The sequence below is a fragment of the Lytechinus pictus genome, chromosome 8, assembly GCF_037042905.1.
Source record: "Lytechinus pictus isolate F3 Inbred chromosome 8, Lp3.0, whole genome shotgun sequence".
Taxonomy (NCBI): domain Eukaryota; kingdom Metazoa; phylum Echinodermata; class Echinoidea; order Temnopleuroida; family Toxopneustidae; genus Lytechinus; species Lytechinus pictus.
Window position 1 is genome coordinate 25,010,745 of NC_087252.1, and position 16,762 is coordinate 25,027,506.

The 16,762-nt window shown below is 35.1% G+C and overlaps 1 protein-coding gene and 1 long non-coding RNA gene across 2 annotated transcripts; one reads left to right on the plus strand and one right to left on the minus strand.

The window, feature by feature from the left end:
* Positions 1–649: 649 nt before the first annotated feature.
* On the minus strand, positions 650–7,090 carry LOC129266700 (uncharacterized). The gene is made up of 3 exons (XR_010294475.1): positions 6,344–7,090; positions 3,650–3,794; positions 650–2,352 (listed from the first exon to the last, which is right to left on the minus strand). It is a non-coding gene; the product is annotated as an uncharacterized LOC129266700 (long non-coding RNA).
* A 2,281-nt stretch (positions 7,091–9,371) lies between these two features.
* On the plus strand, positions 9,372–13,329 carry LOC129266998 (AAC-rich mRNA clone AAC4 protein-like). Its single transcript, XM_064103840.1, has 3 exons — positions 9,372–9,979; positions 10,914–11,119; positions 11,563–13,329. Exons 1-3 carry the CDS (start codon positions 9,900–9,902, stop codon positions 11,757–11,759), a joined length of 483 nt encoding a protein of 160 aa, XP_063959910.1. The 5' UTR covers positions 9,372–9,899; the 3' UTR covers positions 11,760–13,329.
* The last annotated feature ends 3,433 nt before the right edge of the window (positions 13,330–16,762 follow it).

Genomic DNA, 16,762 nt, shown 5'->3' on the forward strand with positions numbered 1-16,762 from the left:
AATGGCAATTAGACAATGCGGACAGTGGACAAACTGAGGTTAGACCAAATGATAGCTAGTAGAATAGTTAGTAATTGGATGAATTGGCATTAGACCAATTGGAAATAAACCTTACATGTATACCACATTGACTAAACCAATTTAGTATCAAATCAAGTCTTATTGAAGTTTGGTCTAATATAGTCAGTCTATTCTCATGCCATTAATTGTTTTGCATACTAGTATTGTCAAATGAAAACTTGACTCATAAGCAGTTAATCTAACCATATAGACCAAGTGGATATGAGATTGGTTAGGAGAACCAACTATAGTATAATACCATATGGGATAGGACCAAACAAATGTATATAAGCGGGTGTAACCCAATGTGCCTCAAGGTTGAGTGAATATTGAATAATCATATTTTCCCAATATTTTCATCATACCTAGATCTGAAGAAAACAAACTTATCATGTTTTATAGTTAAGCTTTTTGTGGCTACATGCATTTTGGAGGGCTAAATGCACATGTGTGTGATTGAGTATAAGCTTTGATATGTTGTAACAGATATACAAGGAATTGAATGAGACTGTTGTGAGGGAGGGAGGATGAATAATTAGAGATGGGAATAATGCATGAAACATGTAGAAAAAACAACAAAATCTGCAAATTAAGAAGTATTCAAGTTTTATTTAACGAATAGTGGTTACAACAAATTACAATAAAATGTTGGTAAGGCGAATACAAGCAGCTATGCAGTATACATTCTGTTTCCACAACGAAACACCCAAGTATAAGAAAAACTGTTTGAGGAATCATTATGACGTCAAACTCAACTACCTTTCTGGAAAGATAATCTACAAAAGTACTGTCGGTGACAAAGAATTATAGAGAATAGACAAGTTGTAATGGGAAACTATAAAACAAGAAAATTCTTCATATTTTGGGCAATCACTGTAACATAAAATGTCAACATTAACATATGAAAGATACGAAACAAAAACTGTGGTGAAGACATGCACACAAGTCATTTTACACCGGTGTTGAAGTTTTGGTGTTAAGTTCAACATACTGAGGTGCTATCGTAGTACAACACCTTTGGTTGTTACTTTAACATCCTGGTGTTACAATGTATGTATGTTCAATCTATTGGGTGCAATTTTAATATCTCAAGTTAATATGGTCCTCTGAGATGACTGTAATTGGATTTAGGTGTAACACCTCACACTGCAAAAGTACCGGTGTAAATTTAACACCAGCTCGGTATCTATATATATCGGAAAATACCTGTAGAGGCGTTGAAACAGCACCAGTCCGGCTTTAGGCCAACACCAGATAGGCATTTAAACAACACTAATCAGTGTTAAACCAATATCGGTTTGATTCTGAAACTGGTGATGCTTCTACTAGCACTTCCCTGTATTTTCCGGTATAGATACTGGAATGGTGTTAAATCAACACCAGTGTTTTTTAGTGCAGTTTTACCAGTGTAGAGTCCATATGAAAGGGTAAAGGAGTGACTTTAAAAAAATGAAATAACAAAACTTAGGGACAAGAGAATAAAACTGAAAAGCTCTGATAAAATGTCATAAAAACACACTTAAAAATGAGTCCAACGACTTAATTCATTACAAACTCTTTGTTGGTTTTCTTAAAGTTAAGTGATATTGTTATCCATTTTTAAGGCAAAATATATGTATACTTCATGATACTGTCCAACTCTAACATGATCATCAAGTAACCACGTCTCGGGAAATGCACAACATTTTGTATGTTAAAACTTGCCTTGCGTCAGATATTCCGGTATTTTTTGTTTGAAAAGGAACAAAAGTTCAAGAAACAACTACATAAATAACGTTTATTCGGGCTTACATGTTTTAGACTAAAAGTAAAATAATTATTATCAAGAGGGCAAAACATACATTGAAATAAAAAATGAGCAAAAGACGCATATAGTCTATCAAAATATTGAAGTAAAAATGAGTTTATCACACACGAAAATCCAAGAATACGCGGTAAAATGAAAAGTAATCCTAAAATGCTTTTTGTAAAAATATGTTGGCGAAATGAGTGCAAATCATACTAAATAATTTCTCTCATAATTTCATCGTAAAAAATTACAATATTCTCTCCTTTTTTTCAAAGTTGACATCAAAACTTCATGCCAATATGGGAAGATAACATCTGATTAGTCATTTAGGAAAGACACAAAATTGATCATTCAAAAATATTCACAGAACATTAAATATGATTATAAAAATGGGATTTTGTGTGAATTAGTACATGTATCCATTCGTATTTACAATAGGACTCTGTAGATATACATTCAGTCTGCTCGGTGTGTATGATATATGCCATCAGATATATGTGAATCTGTAGAGAGATAGAGAGAGAGAAGAGAAAGGTATTAAGGGATCGCTAGAGGGGGAGGGGGTACACAAATCAGTAAAAACGAAATAAGGACCCAAATACGTCCATGTTTGAGAACATAACAAAAAGAAAACCAAGGTCCGATGTACTAACGTGTGTGGATACTAGTTTACAGGCGGACACGTATAAAAACAGATTTTATTTAAAACAAGAAAGAAAGAAAGAAACCAAAAAAAGAAAGAAAGAAAAATAATAAAGAGGGAAAGAAAGAAAGAAGTCATGAATTCAATAATCTATTTGTTTTTACCCCCCCCCCCAAAAAAAAAAAAAAATCTTCCACTTGCTTTAATAAAAAAAAATCAGTGCCGCTCTAATGACGTAATTACATACATTTTGTTTTTAGGGTGTAGAGTTTGTTATTGACATTCTTGGTAACTTAAGATTTTGTGCCTACAAGGCAAGGCCCGTCTTCAGAAAGGAAAGGATGGTGATAATTTCACACTGAGCACAAAGTGTTTTTTTTTTATAACATTTCGAAAGTCTCAGAAATGTCATGAATGTTCTGCACATGTTTTTAAAATGTCCTTCTTTACATAACATTAATGCAACGTTATATTATTCATTTGATATTCTTACAATGTGTGGTCTAACAAAATATTTCAGGTAAAATCGCCTGTTTTTATGTTTGTTTTATTAAATAATGTAATGACGTTTTAAATAAAAATATTTTAAACGGCGTATATCAGAATGTTTTCTTAACATTGTACATTTAGGCCTTTTTTATATAGCTAATATTATTATCATGGTTTTATGTTTTTTGCGAATTGGATTAGAAATCACTACGAATCATGTTATGTTGCCCGTTGGATAAACCTCCTTTTTTCTATCAAATATGACTTGTCTATATTATATACAATCGTTTGGTATGCGTCCGACCATACATAAAAGTCCGACCGAATAAAAAAATAAAAAAAATACAAATACCGAATACAAAAAAAAAAAGAATAGATTATTGAATTTATGACTTGTTTATTTATTCCTTATTTCTTTCTTTCTTTTTTCTTTTTTCTTCTTTCTTTCTTTCGTCTTTTCTTTCTAAAAGTCCGACCGAAAAGTCATAAATAGATAAATTCTAACCGATAAATAGCATTATTTTGACAATTTTTTGGGTGGGAGTCTCTAATTCTGACACATTTTCACCAATTATTACAATAGTTATTTTAACAAATCCTTCTTTAAAGTGAGGTTTTGGATCGCTTTTAAGGATCGCCTAAATGAAAAATTAAGGTTAACATTTTACCTTGTGCAGAAGTAAAGATGAATGAAAGAACTAGAGTAGAGTACATCCTCCTTTTTTGTCTTTGTAGTTGTTGATTTGACCCGGATGGAGTTCCCGTGTCAAGAGAAAGTCGTTTCCTACTTCCTGCTCGCAGTACTGAACGAGGCTGTAAAAGAAATTACAAGAACAAAAAAGCAACAACCAATAATCAAGAGTATTCTATAAATGCGCCACATCTGGGGGTCATTTAATAAAGATTACAATTGTAATCATAATATCGCTATGTGTTATTATCATCATTATCATATTATTCTTTGTGATATATAGTCATGATCAGTTTTTCCAATTCGTCTAATACCAATTCGTCCAATTGCCAACTCGTCTACTATCATTTGGTCTACCATCAGTTCGTCCACTCGCCACATTGTATACTTTCATTTAGTCTTAGGCCATTCCGTCTACTAACCAGTTGGTCCAATAGCCATTTAGTCCATATACCATTTGGTCTACTAATTAAACTAATTGTGTTAATTGTGCAAAATGAATGAAAAACAAAATGGGTATTAAACCAACTGGTTATTAGAAGAAATGGTAATAGACGAAAAGGTGATTAGACGAAGTGATGATTGAACCAAATGGTTGTTAGACGAAATGTTGATGGACGGAATGGCATTAGACTAAATGAAGGTAGACCATGTGGTGAGTGGACGAGCCTTTGGCAGTGGACGAATTGGCAATTTACCGTCATTATTATTGTCATTGTGTTATGCATTTTACTTAAAAGTGGCTTCATGAACGCCCCCCCCCCAAAAAAAAAAAAAACGAAAGAAAGAAAGAGAGATCTTACAGAGAACGAACAAACAAACGAACAAATAAATATATATATAAATAGATAGATAGATAGATAGATGAATGAATGGATAAATAAATAAATGAATGGATAGATTAATGAATGAATGAATAGATAAATAAATGAATACATGTAAATGAACAATGCTTCCATGATTTGAAGTGAAGCCCCAGCTTTCTTTCCACAGGCCTACAAAAAGGGCCTAATAAAGCGAATATTTGCCCTACCCCTAGATATCCCTGGTACCTGTATGTATACGAGTATGCATACCCTTATTTTATTGTTTTATTGTAGCTTTCGACAGTCAAGTAGCTGGTACTATTATATTTTATTAAGAGCTCCTCTGATAAGTTCAAATTTGCATATTGAACACAGGTGTACAATCCCGTAGTCCTATTTCCATCTAGAGATAATTATTCATTTCGTCAGATTAATCCATGGCATGGAGTGTATCGATCTATATACTTTTAATCAAATAATAATTTGTCTGGCTCAAACCAATGTTTGGAATAGCTCTAGGCTGTTCCAATATTAATGTTTGAAAAAAAATGGGTGTTTGCCATAGTATATTGTGTACACAGATGCAGGCATTATATGCCCTACATGTATAATATGGAAGCTTAAAAGTGGCCGCACCCAGATATCCAGATAATAATCTTGTTAAATGTCTACATCGCTTAGAAAAAATGACCAGATGACGAGAGCTCAGGTCTCCATCTATATGTGGGAGGGATGATGCATCTTGTGCTAAAAATTCAATACAAAGGAAAAGGCCACCTTTCCCTTTATTGTCACGATATTAAACTGATATCATACATTTACACAATGTGTATGGGCCTAATAATTCTTTCTTCTTATTCTTCTTAGGTTTTTTGTTTGGAAGGGTGGGGTCGTACATTAAAGTGATGACCTATAATTATGCCGAGGATGGTACCAGGGCGACCTCAAGATAATAACATTCGTAATAAAGAGATGTACAGCACGCGAGTTGAAGAAGCGAGCGAGCCAATAATAGTTGACCACTTTTATGAATGCAAAATGGTGAAATACAAAGGTCTACAGTGACACATTAACATTTCAACATAATTTTATATTCAAGGAAAATCAAAAGGGCATGCAGACAAAATAAATAAAACATGAAATAAACCACACGATCATACTCGAGATCTGACTTTAAACTACAATACACATTCAGGTCTGTTCTTCACTGCTCCTCAATAATAATCAGTGAACTTTCATGATCGTAATCAAATTAACTGTTGTGATTTTGGATTTTGGGCATCATTGGGCCTTCCCAATGATGCCCAAAATCCAAAATCACAACAGTTAATTTGATTACGATCATGAAAGTTCACTGATTATTATTGAGGAAGCCACTTAAAAGAAACAAATTATAGATAGATAGATAGATGGATGGATGGATAGATAGATAGACATATAGATAGACAGATAAATAGATAGATGGATGGATGGATAGATAGATAGACATATAGATAGACAGATAAATAGATATATAGACATATAGATGGTATTTATCATGATAAAACTCAATTCGCAGAGCTCTATATATACAAACAGTAAAAAAACATACCGGTATATCAATGTATATTAGGGAAGGGGATATACACAGAGAAATTACTTTGTATGCAAAGGAAGAATGTCGGAAAGATGAATAGGAAGAGATATAGGAGTGCAGCATAATGAACATCTTTAACATAAATATTTAACAATAATAAGAATAACAATGTACATCCGTGTAATTTCTCACTTTGTAAAGAGTCGACTGTATGAAATGATACTATTTTTTAAAGAAAGAAAATAAACAAAAAAATTCCTGTCACTCAATTATAAAGGCCTACACTTACTCAGCTGTACACTGTGATACTTTGACCCTCTCTATATTGAGTTCCCTCTGAAGTTGATCAATGTTCTTGTGCAGAGCCATTTGTGTTGAGGAAGAAGCCATCTCGAATTATACCAAAGAACTAGCTGGTTGAAAAAAAATATATCCAATCTAAACCGTACTCCAATTTATAACATATACGTTGATCAGGATATATATTATTTCCCTGAAGAAGGCTTGTTGGTCGGTTTTGCGATATTGTATATTCCTCGAATGCAGCTAGGTTGCGTGACTGACGAGGAGTTCATGCAATCTTTGATATTTCCTTATTGTGGTTGATCCGTTTCCAATGTTTCAGCACGGATTTTGGTCTTCCCTTTTCCTGGTCTGATTCCAAACTGCGTTTATCAACACCTTCGCGTGCTTTGGATATACTGCGTCCAATGTATCTGTGCGGTGGCGCCGCTGGTAATATAATGCAGCAGATTGAAAAAGGAAAGAGATACAAAATTGGTTTACAGGGCGCAAGTTACCCCGCCCTTTGTTCGTAGGCACAGCAAAGCAGTGGTATATGGAGGGACTCGGGTTATAATCTTCCCAGCTTGTGATCAAAGTACACAATAAATAATTGGCGTCTACATTGAGGTCCAAAAATATGTGGACTTTGCTCGGCGTGTATATTCCGAACGAGCGGTTCACTCTTGCATGACGAGAATTGGATCGCTCTATCCCGACATGATCCCCCAACGCCCAAACGCGACCATTGACTGAGTCACGCTCGGCGTATTCGAGGAACAATATCCGTCCTCCCCCCCCCCCCCCCATTCAGGGGCATGTTTAGTTTAGATGTTTTCCCATGGGAGGGGGTGAACATAAGAGGGGTCCTCTTGAAGTGTGAAGTGGTTATTTCGTCCTTTTATTCACCGGGACACGGTTTTCTTTTGTTATTTGTAATTGGGTAGGAACGATTAATCTCTCGCGATGTGTTTTCTTGAGCATTCGGCTCCCCCGGCTCGGCTTTTGGGGAAAACAACTGACATTAATCAAAACAGTAAATTAAACAATGTAATCTTTTTTCTCGAAATCAGATGAGAATTGGTGACTAACTGCTTCTTCTTCGGCACTTCTTCGACTTCTTCTTATCCTGGTTCTTCTTCACAAGGAGTGTGTTTTTTCTTTGCATTTAACATCTCCAGGAAGTTGCCTATAATGAGCCAATGATTTTGACGGGTCATAACAATGAGTGAGCAAAATCTTACTTTTCAAAATGAGATCTAATATTGTGGTATTTGATATAACGTCAAGAATACATAACAAGTGGCTTAAAGGGATGGTCCGGGCTGAAAATATTTATATCTTAATACATAGAGTAGAATTCACTCAGCAAAATGCCGAAAATTTCATCAAAATCGGATAACAAATAATAAAGTTATTTAAGTATAAAGTTTAGCAATATTTTGTGAAAACAGTCGTCATAAATATTCATTAGATGGGCTGATGATGTCACATCTCCACTTTCCGTTTTCTTATGTTATTACATAAAATAACTTTTTTTTCATTATTTCATACTTGTGTATAACATAAAATAATTTGATCGGTCCTGCGTGGCTGTTATAAATCTTTGATGAAGTCGAGAAACGGTGCCATAAAATGGGGCCCGAGGGCGCTTCTGTTCACTGATGTGATCTCCCTCAAAACAATAAAAAATTTATAAACAAATAACATAATCTCTATGAAATGGTTCCCTCATCCGTGCCCATTAAAACTATTTGGCATGGCATCTAGCTGACTACTAATCCTCTTGATTTTGTATTTTTAGTTCCCCTTATAAAAAGATACCGGTGTGTTGGCTCAGTTGGTAGAGCGTCCGTCTCACAACCGGGAGGTCGGGGGGTTCAAACCTCGGCCGCGTCAGACCAAAAGACGTATAAAAGATGGGAGTTGCTGCTATACCCTGTTTGGCGTTCAATGATTAAAGGGATAGACCTGGCGCTGCACAGCGACTGCCGGTCCCACGATCAATTGGGCAAAGCAAATTTTCGGAGTATTTAATTTCTGATGTCTATATTGAACAATAAATTATGGATTTTAATTTTCAGATAGATCCGTATACAAAATCGGACAAAAATAAAGAATGAAGAAAGTTTCGAATTCAATACTTTTAAAATTGCAAAGATAATATGGCATATGTGATCATGATCATAACTGATATAGACCAATTTCCTTTGTCGCGTTCTCTTCGTTACAATTTGAATGGTTTATCAGTGACGGAAACATATATTTAAACATTTTAAACTTTTATCAATGATTATTATGCCTCTCATCATTGGTTTTACAATTCACGATTTTCGGTACCAGGGCTTAATATACTTATTGCTTTTTATTCTTTTTTTTAAATAATCATATCATTTTGAACTCGTGTGTGTATTTGAGTTTTGTCAGACGTGTATCAATCAGATATGATTATTTACGTCTGGGACCGACCTTTAACGTCACCATCCGAAAGACGTGAACAGGGCTCGAACCTCGAACCTCTGCATCAATTTGTAACTTCCCCACAGTTTGGATTACAGGCGCACGCCACAACGCCCAGTTCTCAATCTCTCAATCTCTTGTGCTTATTAATCAATAATGATCACAGATTGTTAACCAATTATAAATCATATCTTAGCCATATAGATAAGTCAATAAATCACTTTTTTATTTTGTTACTCTTTCGCTGTTGGGCTACAAAAACAATATCAGGCAAGACAATAATGCTCATCAAAATAGTTTTTTAATGTGATTTGAATCCTAAAAAGAAACAATCGAACAGACATCGTTCATTCGAAAGGCGTTGATCGTCGCGCCAACGATTGTGGGCAGACTGTGAAAACGTTCCGAATCGGAGAGTCAACGATTTACGAGTGCAGACAGTTACGAGGGAAAGTCCCTCTGACGTGATCACCCAGCAGCGGTTGTGATTGGTGGAAAATGATGTCATCCACTCGATTCATCAATTAATGCTCTATTTTTAGCGCACGTTTTCTGTGCGATTACAAACGTATTGCATCAGCTGATGTATATAAACAACGATTTCGCATTGCAACACCACTTCAACAAAATGTAGGCTGCTAGAGAAAACCACGATAGATTTGTGCTTAGAAATGGAACCTAGGTGAAATCCAGACGGAACAGAAAAGGCGAGAAAATGACGAACTCAATACAACATGCAAATATGAACCACAACATCTCCATGATGCGACGGCAGAAAAAACGGAGTATACGGAGTAATTTTAACGGGTTCCACCCTCGGCGTCCCCCGAAGTGCGGGCAGGACGGGTGTTGTGTTCTTCGCTGCTGGCCAAGCGAGGGTTAGGCATCGAAACAAGCACAACAGATCCCGATTCCAAGCCCAAAATACACAACAAGGAGCACAGACTATAAACACACATCATACGCATTGCAACATCTACATCGGAGAGAATTTCGCTACCAAGTTGCAGGCGGCTTTTCAGTTTGAGAAATCCCTCCGGCAGATTGATCCTGAAGACGGATTTGTGCAGTGCAAGTTTGATCCTTTCAAACGGTACCAGGAGATGAATTTGTCCGGCATGGCAGCGAGGATGAAGGAGTGCCCCAATGCTGGTGGTGATTCAGTTGAGTCAGAGGTATTGAGGTAAGAAACAAGTTTTTCTTTAAAATCTATAATATGTATATACATTATAATCTTGTAGCTCAGTAGCTGAGTTTTTGTGGAAAGCATTTAAGTATCACTATCGGTATCTAGAATGGCATTTCAACAACTATAATTATATGCAAATGATTTGATTTGAATTGCGTGTGTATGTATGATTTCGAAGTGAAAAGAGTTGTGTATGAAGAGTGGGTCTGCAAAATTATATATATATCTCTGTTTAATTTTCTAACATGCATGTACACGCATAATTATGTTTATATAGATCCCGATATAGATCTAGGCCGATGTTTATTTACACCTACACTTACATGCACTCATTCTAATTCTCATCAAACTCCTTCAATAACAATGAAACATAAATATTCCATTTAACTCTTTAGTAGTAGAATTGCCAGAGAAATTATTCAATAAGTCAAAACTCCTAGGTACGGATCCAGCCGGATTAGATATGTAATTACTTTCGAGAGAAAGACTATTGTGCAAAAACAGTATGGGCCCTAAAATGTTATTGGCCCGTATTCTAGCTAAAGTCAGGTTTAACTTAGACCATGGTCTAACTCTGTGCCAAAATTATGGGGAGCAAAAATTTCAAAATTATTTTTATATTGTATGTTTCTTATATATGTTTACTATTTTGTTTCCTTTTGATTTCACATTGAAGATAAATACCTCAATATACCTCAGTTATCATTCCCAGATAATTCGAATGTCATTTTTGGATGTGTACTCTTGAGGGTTTTGTGCCCCATTTGGCACTTCATAATTAAACCACAACTTTAAACCAGGGATTAACTTAAACCCGACTTCAGAATACGGGCCATTGTGTCTAATCAGGCTAGACCCGTGTATGTACCCCAAGTCCCCATGTTTCAAATAAGTCTGTTACCCCGATCCCATGATTGTGCCTCCACAGTTTGGAGTTGCTCCATCGGTGCTTCGGGGCCAAGCTGTTGAAGACCGAGATGGAGGTGCAGTACTTCCCGTACGGGGGATCCATCGTCGACTACACCTGCGAGATGTTTGGGGTCAGTTTGGGCGTGTCCGTTACCAGGGCGATGAAGTACAAGGGAGAGTTTGAGAAGGAGGACGCAGAGAAGTTGTTGGGCAAGAAGTTGAGGGGTGAGTGGGTTTAATTGTCTGACACAAGCAGGGGCAGATCTAACCCAGGGAGCTCCGGCCCGCTCCCTGGGTTAATTAGGGCGGATCAAGGATTTCCCAAATAGAGTAGAAAAAACTTAAGTCTTCATGAAAGCTTTGGTAAAGTTATGTAGATTTCCTAGTAATCTCTGACTAGAGCACTTTATTGTTTATGACTTGGTTCATTTTTTTAAAATTTCTAATTCTCATAAAAACAAATACATTGAAATGTAAAAGGAAGACATGTATAGATATGGTTGAGATGAGAGTTCATGAGACATGATTTTTTTGTGAAATGCTCTTACATTCTGTGCAAGTGTTTCTGAACATAGTTGCACATTGCATGCAGATTTCTTTTGTACAAATAGTAGTATTATGAGGACGTTGTCTCTATTACTACTTCTACTTTATTTTCTCGTTCTTAGGTATCATGAACGCTACCCAGAATGCATTGGATAAATGGTCCAAGCAGATCCTCCACATCTGGGCGACCTCCACCAAGGTCGCTGACGTCTTGACCTCCGTATACCATGACCTTTCACCTCAGTTGAGGACCAATACCGTTGTATTGGTTACCATAGTAACCACTCCCCAGCATTCCTTGTTCAAGAACTCAAGATGACCCATGCTGTCAATATAATTTTATATATTTTTGTATGGAAATCTTGTATTTGTATTCATGAAATACAGTCTGTCTTTCATTTCGAAAGTATAATTGAATTTATGTTCAAACCCCATCGCAATATTGAATACTTTTATGTTTTATATATACTTTTTATCTGAATTTCTAAAGAAATACTTTTATTATGCAACCTCTATTGAAAGCTGAATTTTTTATAATGGACAAACAGTGGCGTACCTAAGATTTTCCACAGGGGGGGCAAATTTGTCCACCAAAAAATTTGACGAGCAAAAACAAACAAAAAAGGTCTTCAACCACAAATAAAGGATTTCGAACCAGATAAAAATTTGACAAGCAAAAAAAAAAAAGAAAAAAAAAAGGTCTTCAACCACAAATAAAGGATTTCGTACCAGAAAAAAATTTGACAAGCAAAAAAAAAAAAGGTCTTCAAGACTCGTCAGGGGGGGGGGGGCAGGGGTATGTCCCTCGCATGGGTTGTGACTCGTCAGGGGGGACAGTCTGCGCCCCCCCTCCCCCCCCCCCCGAAGGTACGCTAGTGTGGACAACTCACCATGCTTTTATTTTTCTACAATTTTATGCAGTATTTTCTATCACCAAATATGTTTCAACTCAAGTGTGCAGATGCATGTATGCTGATGTCTGTACTAAATGCAAGCAATGCTCTACAAGTAAAAACTATGCAGTTAACCTAGTTAGCTAAATTCAAAATAGTTTAGTTCTCAATAATCTACCTAAATTTTCCAACTCACTTGTGAAGTTAACTGAAAGCTAATGAAGTCAGCTTAGAAATAAATTCATCAAGAACTTGTACTTACATATGTCGAGAAAGAGAGGGAGAGAGAGAGGGGGAGAGAGGGAGATAGAGATATTGAGTAGAGAGAAAATGTAGTTTGGGAGGTGCTAGTAATTAAGTAATAGAAAAACCTCATGTGTCGCAAGCAATATATTTATTGTAATTTATCTGCCAGAGTGCATTAACTGTTTGTATTTAGTTTCATAACTTTGTATTTTTATGCTAGATAACTTTTCTTCACTTCATAAAAAATATATCAAAGAACCAAATGTGAGGAATAGATCAATGAAATTCATATTTTTATAGTTTTTGTAAATAAAAATTGCTTCACAAGCACTATCTAATGTTATAAAAAAAAGTAAAATATATTCATGTGTTCCAAGAGCGGATAAGAAAAAAAATACACAGGGTTATTATCTAATCAACAGATATTTCATGAAATTCATAAATGTTTCCTGATTTTTTCTGAAAAAAAATTAAACATAAGATTTTGTTTTATTACTTTTTGAAGAAATCATGATTCCAATTTTGTAAAATTATACCATCGTCAGTAATAGTTGTTTTGGTTCAACCTGAGCATATAAAAAGTCAGCAAGTTTATATCGACATTTGGTTTGCCAATATATTATATATGAGGATGTCCATGAACTATGGAAAAAATTTTCTTCAAGCTACACCACTTTATAACGAGCTTTATTTGTAAATTCCATTAATTACTTTGGGAAGGCTGAATATTAAAAGGTAAACAACAATTAATACTGTATGTAATTTCCATTCTGTCTCTTTCTTATTCTTTTTTCTTGAGAGAGAAAAAATCTTTTTGTGGCTTGATATTCTTTGAATGTATTCTATCTATTTTATGGTAATCACCAGATTGGGAGGGGGGTGAGGGCCATGGCCTGCATGCTTCTTGACCGAGGTACACATAACAATGCGAAAAAAAAAGAAAGAAAAGGGAAGGAAAAGGAGTGGGATATTATATCTTTCTTTTGGTGTTATGTCAAAATTTATCCCAAATTTTGATTTTTGTATTAAATAGATCAAAAATTTTGCCTCATATACACCATGGCTGGCCCCTCAAAATTGTTGGCCCATTACGCTTAAGTCTGGGTACCACCACATATGGTAACCCTGGAAAGGAAAATTGTTCTTTCTTCAAAGAAAAAAAAATGAAAAAAAAACAAAACATGGCGTGTTCTAAATGAACCAAAATATCTATTGCAATATTTCATATGGGATTCGTAATTCTGAAAAGGTTTTTCTTTTCAAACAGAAGAGTGTCAATCTTTTGGCAAGTGTATTTTTGCCAAAATGTGAAGACACAGAAACTACTTTTCAGAACTACGAATCCCATGAAAGATAGATTTTTAGTTCTTTTAGGGCTGCGGGAAAATCAATAAGCATTTTTTTCCTGGGCCACATTTTGAACTCACCAGCTTAAATTGGTTAAATTTTATTAGAATTGGCATTTGACCCAATGGAAATTTCAGAGGCTCTTTAAAGTTTTCCAGGGTTTTTAAAGGGAATTTCACTGTGTTTATATAATTTTTTTTTAATTAAAGGAGAATGAAACATTTAGAACAAGATAGCTTGTGTGAAAACAGAAAAATCAAAGAAACAGATCAACAAAAATTTGAGAAAAATCAGACAAATAATAAAAAAGTTATGAGCATTTGAATATTGCGATCACTAATGCTATGGAGATCCTCAAATTGGCAATGCGACAAAGATGTGTGATGTCACTTGTGAACAACTCTCCCCATTACTTTAGTATATATTTCACTTAAACTGCCTCTTTTATCACATCTCTCGGTAGATCATGTGTTCTTTCTACAGGAGGGCATGTAATACAGATTTTTAAAGAATACATCATGGATAAAGAGTTTGTATCACCATAAGAAAAAGAAATATACACTTTGAGGGTATTTCATAGTCCATCAAAGGGAAAGTTGTTCACATGTGACATCACACATTCTTTTCGCATTGCCAATAGGATCTCCATAGCATTAGTGATTGCAATATTCAAATGCTCATAACTTTCTCATTATTTGTCCAATTTTTCTCAAAATTTCTTTGCTCTTATTCTTTGATTTTTCTGTTTCGACACAAGCCAACTTGTTCCAAAGGTTTCATTCCCCTATTACCTGAAAAGATAGAACATCCACATTCCTTTCAAATATGTGATACTGTCAAACTTCTGTTGGGACTATTCTAAGTATTCTTGTGATCCTCGTAAATTAATGGTAATTCAATGGGGCATTCTCTATTTTGTGGGTCTTTTTTCCTCCTGGTTTTGTTGATACATTGCATCATTTGCATATAAATCATACTTGCAGTGAAGGGAAAGGGGGAAGGGACAAGTTTTTAAAAACTTGCATCACTATACCCAATTGAAATAAAAAGTTTTTATCACTTTACCTTATTACTATACAGACGTCAAATTGACCACCTTAATAGGGATCCCTCTGCATTACATCATGTACCATATTTTAAATCTCTATAGGTAAATACATGTAGTGATACTGATAACATCTTTCTACAAGCCTTCCATGTGCTCCAGTACAATAATTATGAAGAAAAAAAAAATCTCCAACAGGTTTCCCCAGGGTACCCTTCAGATAAGTTCGGAGGATTCACACAAGCAAAATACAGTATGTTATACATGTATTTTGATCAGCATTGTAAGTGAAAACATACATCGACCTAGTGATCTCATTTGTCAAAATCCACAACTTTCTAGTTTTTTGTCTGATTTCTTCCAATTTTCCACCATTCTCTTGTTCTTTTGCTCCTCAGGGTAGAATCCCCATTGCACTCACACGTATGTCTGTATATCATACACAGTACGGCCACTCAATGAACTAAACACTGTATCTACTAATGAAACAAGCAAAATCACAGATTAAAATTAATGTTAACATATAAAATATTTAATTATTAATTACTTGAACTTGATAGTTATGGGGCAGATTATAGCCATGAATCTTGCACCTGATTGAGTTATTTGTTTGTATCCATCTTGCTAAGTCTGTGAAATACTATAAAATATATGAACAAAATACTGTGTGAGCAGTAGCACCCCTTCATAGGGTATAAATGTATGGCAGCAAACACTAAAAAAATTTTTTTTTTTAAATGAATTCACATTTTCATTGCTTCGGTGGCGTATCTAAGGAAAGCAAGGGTAGGGGCATATGCTGAAATCATGCCTCTTCCAATTAATTGTCAATTATACTTGTAGTTTTCATCTGTTACCTTTTTTTTTACACCCATCACACAAAAAGTGGTATGTGGGGCCAGGAGCCCATGCCCCCTTCCTTGCACTCAGTAAGTGACCAACTGCACTGCTCATAAATTCTAGGATAAATTGCACTTATAATGTAGATATTCAAAGCAAGTAAGAGAAATCAAATACATAAATTGTAGAACGAAATTTAAAAGAATAAAAAAAGTTAAAAGAGACAGAATTAAAAATACTCTCAATTTAAAAACAAAAGTGATAGGTTGCAGACTTATTAAAGGCAAAAAATGCCAACAAGAATTTAAAAATCAATCTAAACATTCCTTTTTTCCAAATGCTGAATTTGATAACTGCTAGTAACAAAGTCAATAGTAATAATAGGTCATGCATATAGAGGTGATTCACTAGCCACTAAAATCAATTACAAATTACGAATTACAACCAATTGATGTATCTTAAATTCTCAAAATCATTTTTAGTGTTGGTGAAACATCCCTGCAGGGTATAATCAGACAGATATCAGCAATATACCTGAACCCACAAATCATTAAAATGACGAAATTATTCATAGCAAACTCACAGACATAGGGAAAGCCTTTATGTCAGAAGTAAAAACAAAATGACAAGCACAAATGGAAAAAATGTTTTGGAATACAGGCAGGACAATATAAGCATACAATACAAATTTCACTAATTCGACATAGGGGGGGGGGGGGGGAACAAGCTTGACTAGCACATGTTTGACCTTGACCATTGAGATAATAAATTATTAGGTTTATATATATCCTCGATGCAAATGTCATAGACTCAAAAGCAAGGTATTGTATTTGTTAGTTCCCCCCATCCACCCCCCCAAAAAAAATCTGAGTTCTTGAAACATTTTTTTTTTTTTTTTTTTTTTTTTTGGGGGGGGAGTATTGTAATATATCAGTAAATTATAGTAAACCA

Excerpts from the sequence above, each read along its gene's own strand:
- LOC129266998 (XM_064103840.1), top strand. The coding sequence starts at position 9,900 with ATGAATTTGTCCGGCATGGCAGCGAGGATGAAGGAGTGCCCCAATGCT. Across the intron at positions 9,980-10,913 it reads GTTGAGTCAGAGGTATTGAG|TTTGGAGTTGCTCCATCGGT; the intron begins GTAAGAAACAAG and ends GTGCCTCCACAG. Across the intron at positions 11,120-11,562 it reads GTTGGGCAAGAAGTTGAGGG|GTATCATGAACGCTACCCAG; the intron begins GTGAGTGGGTTT and ends TCTCGTTCTTAG.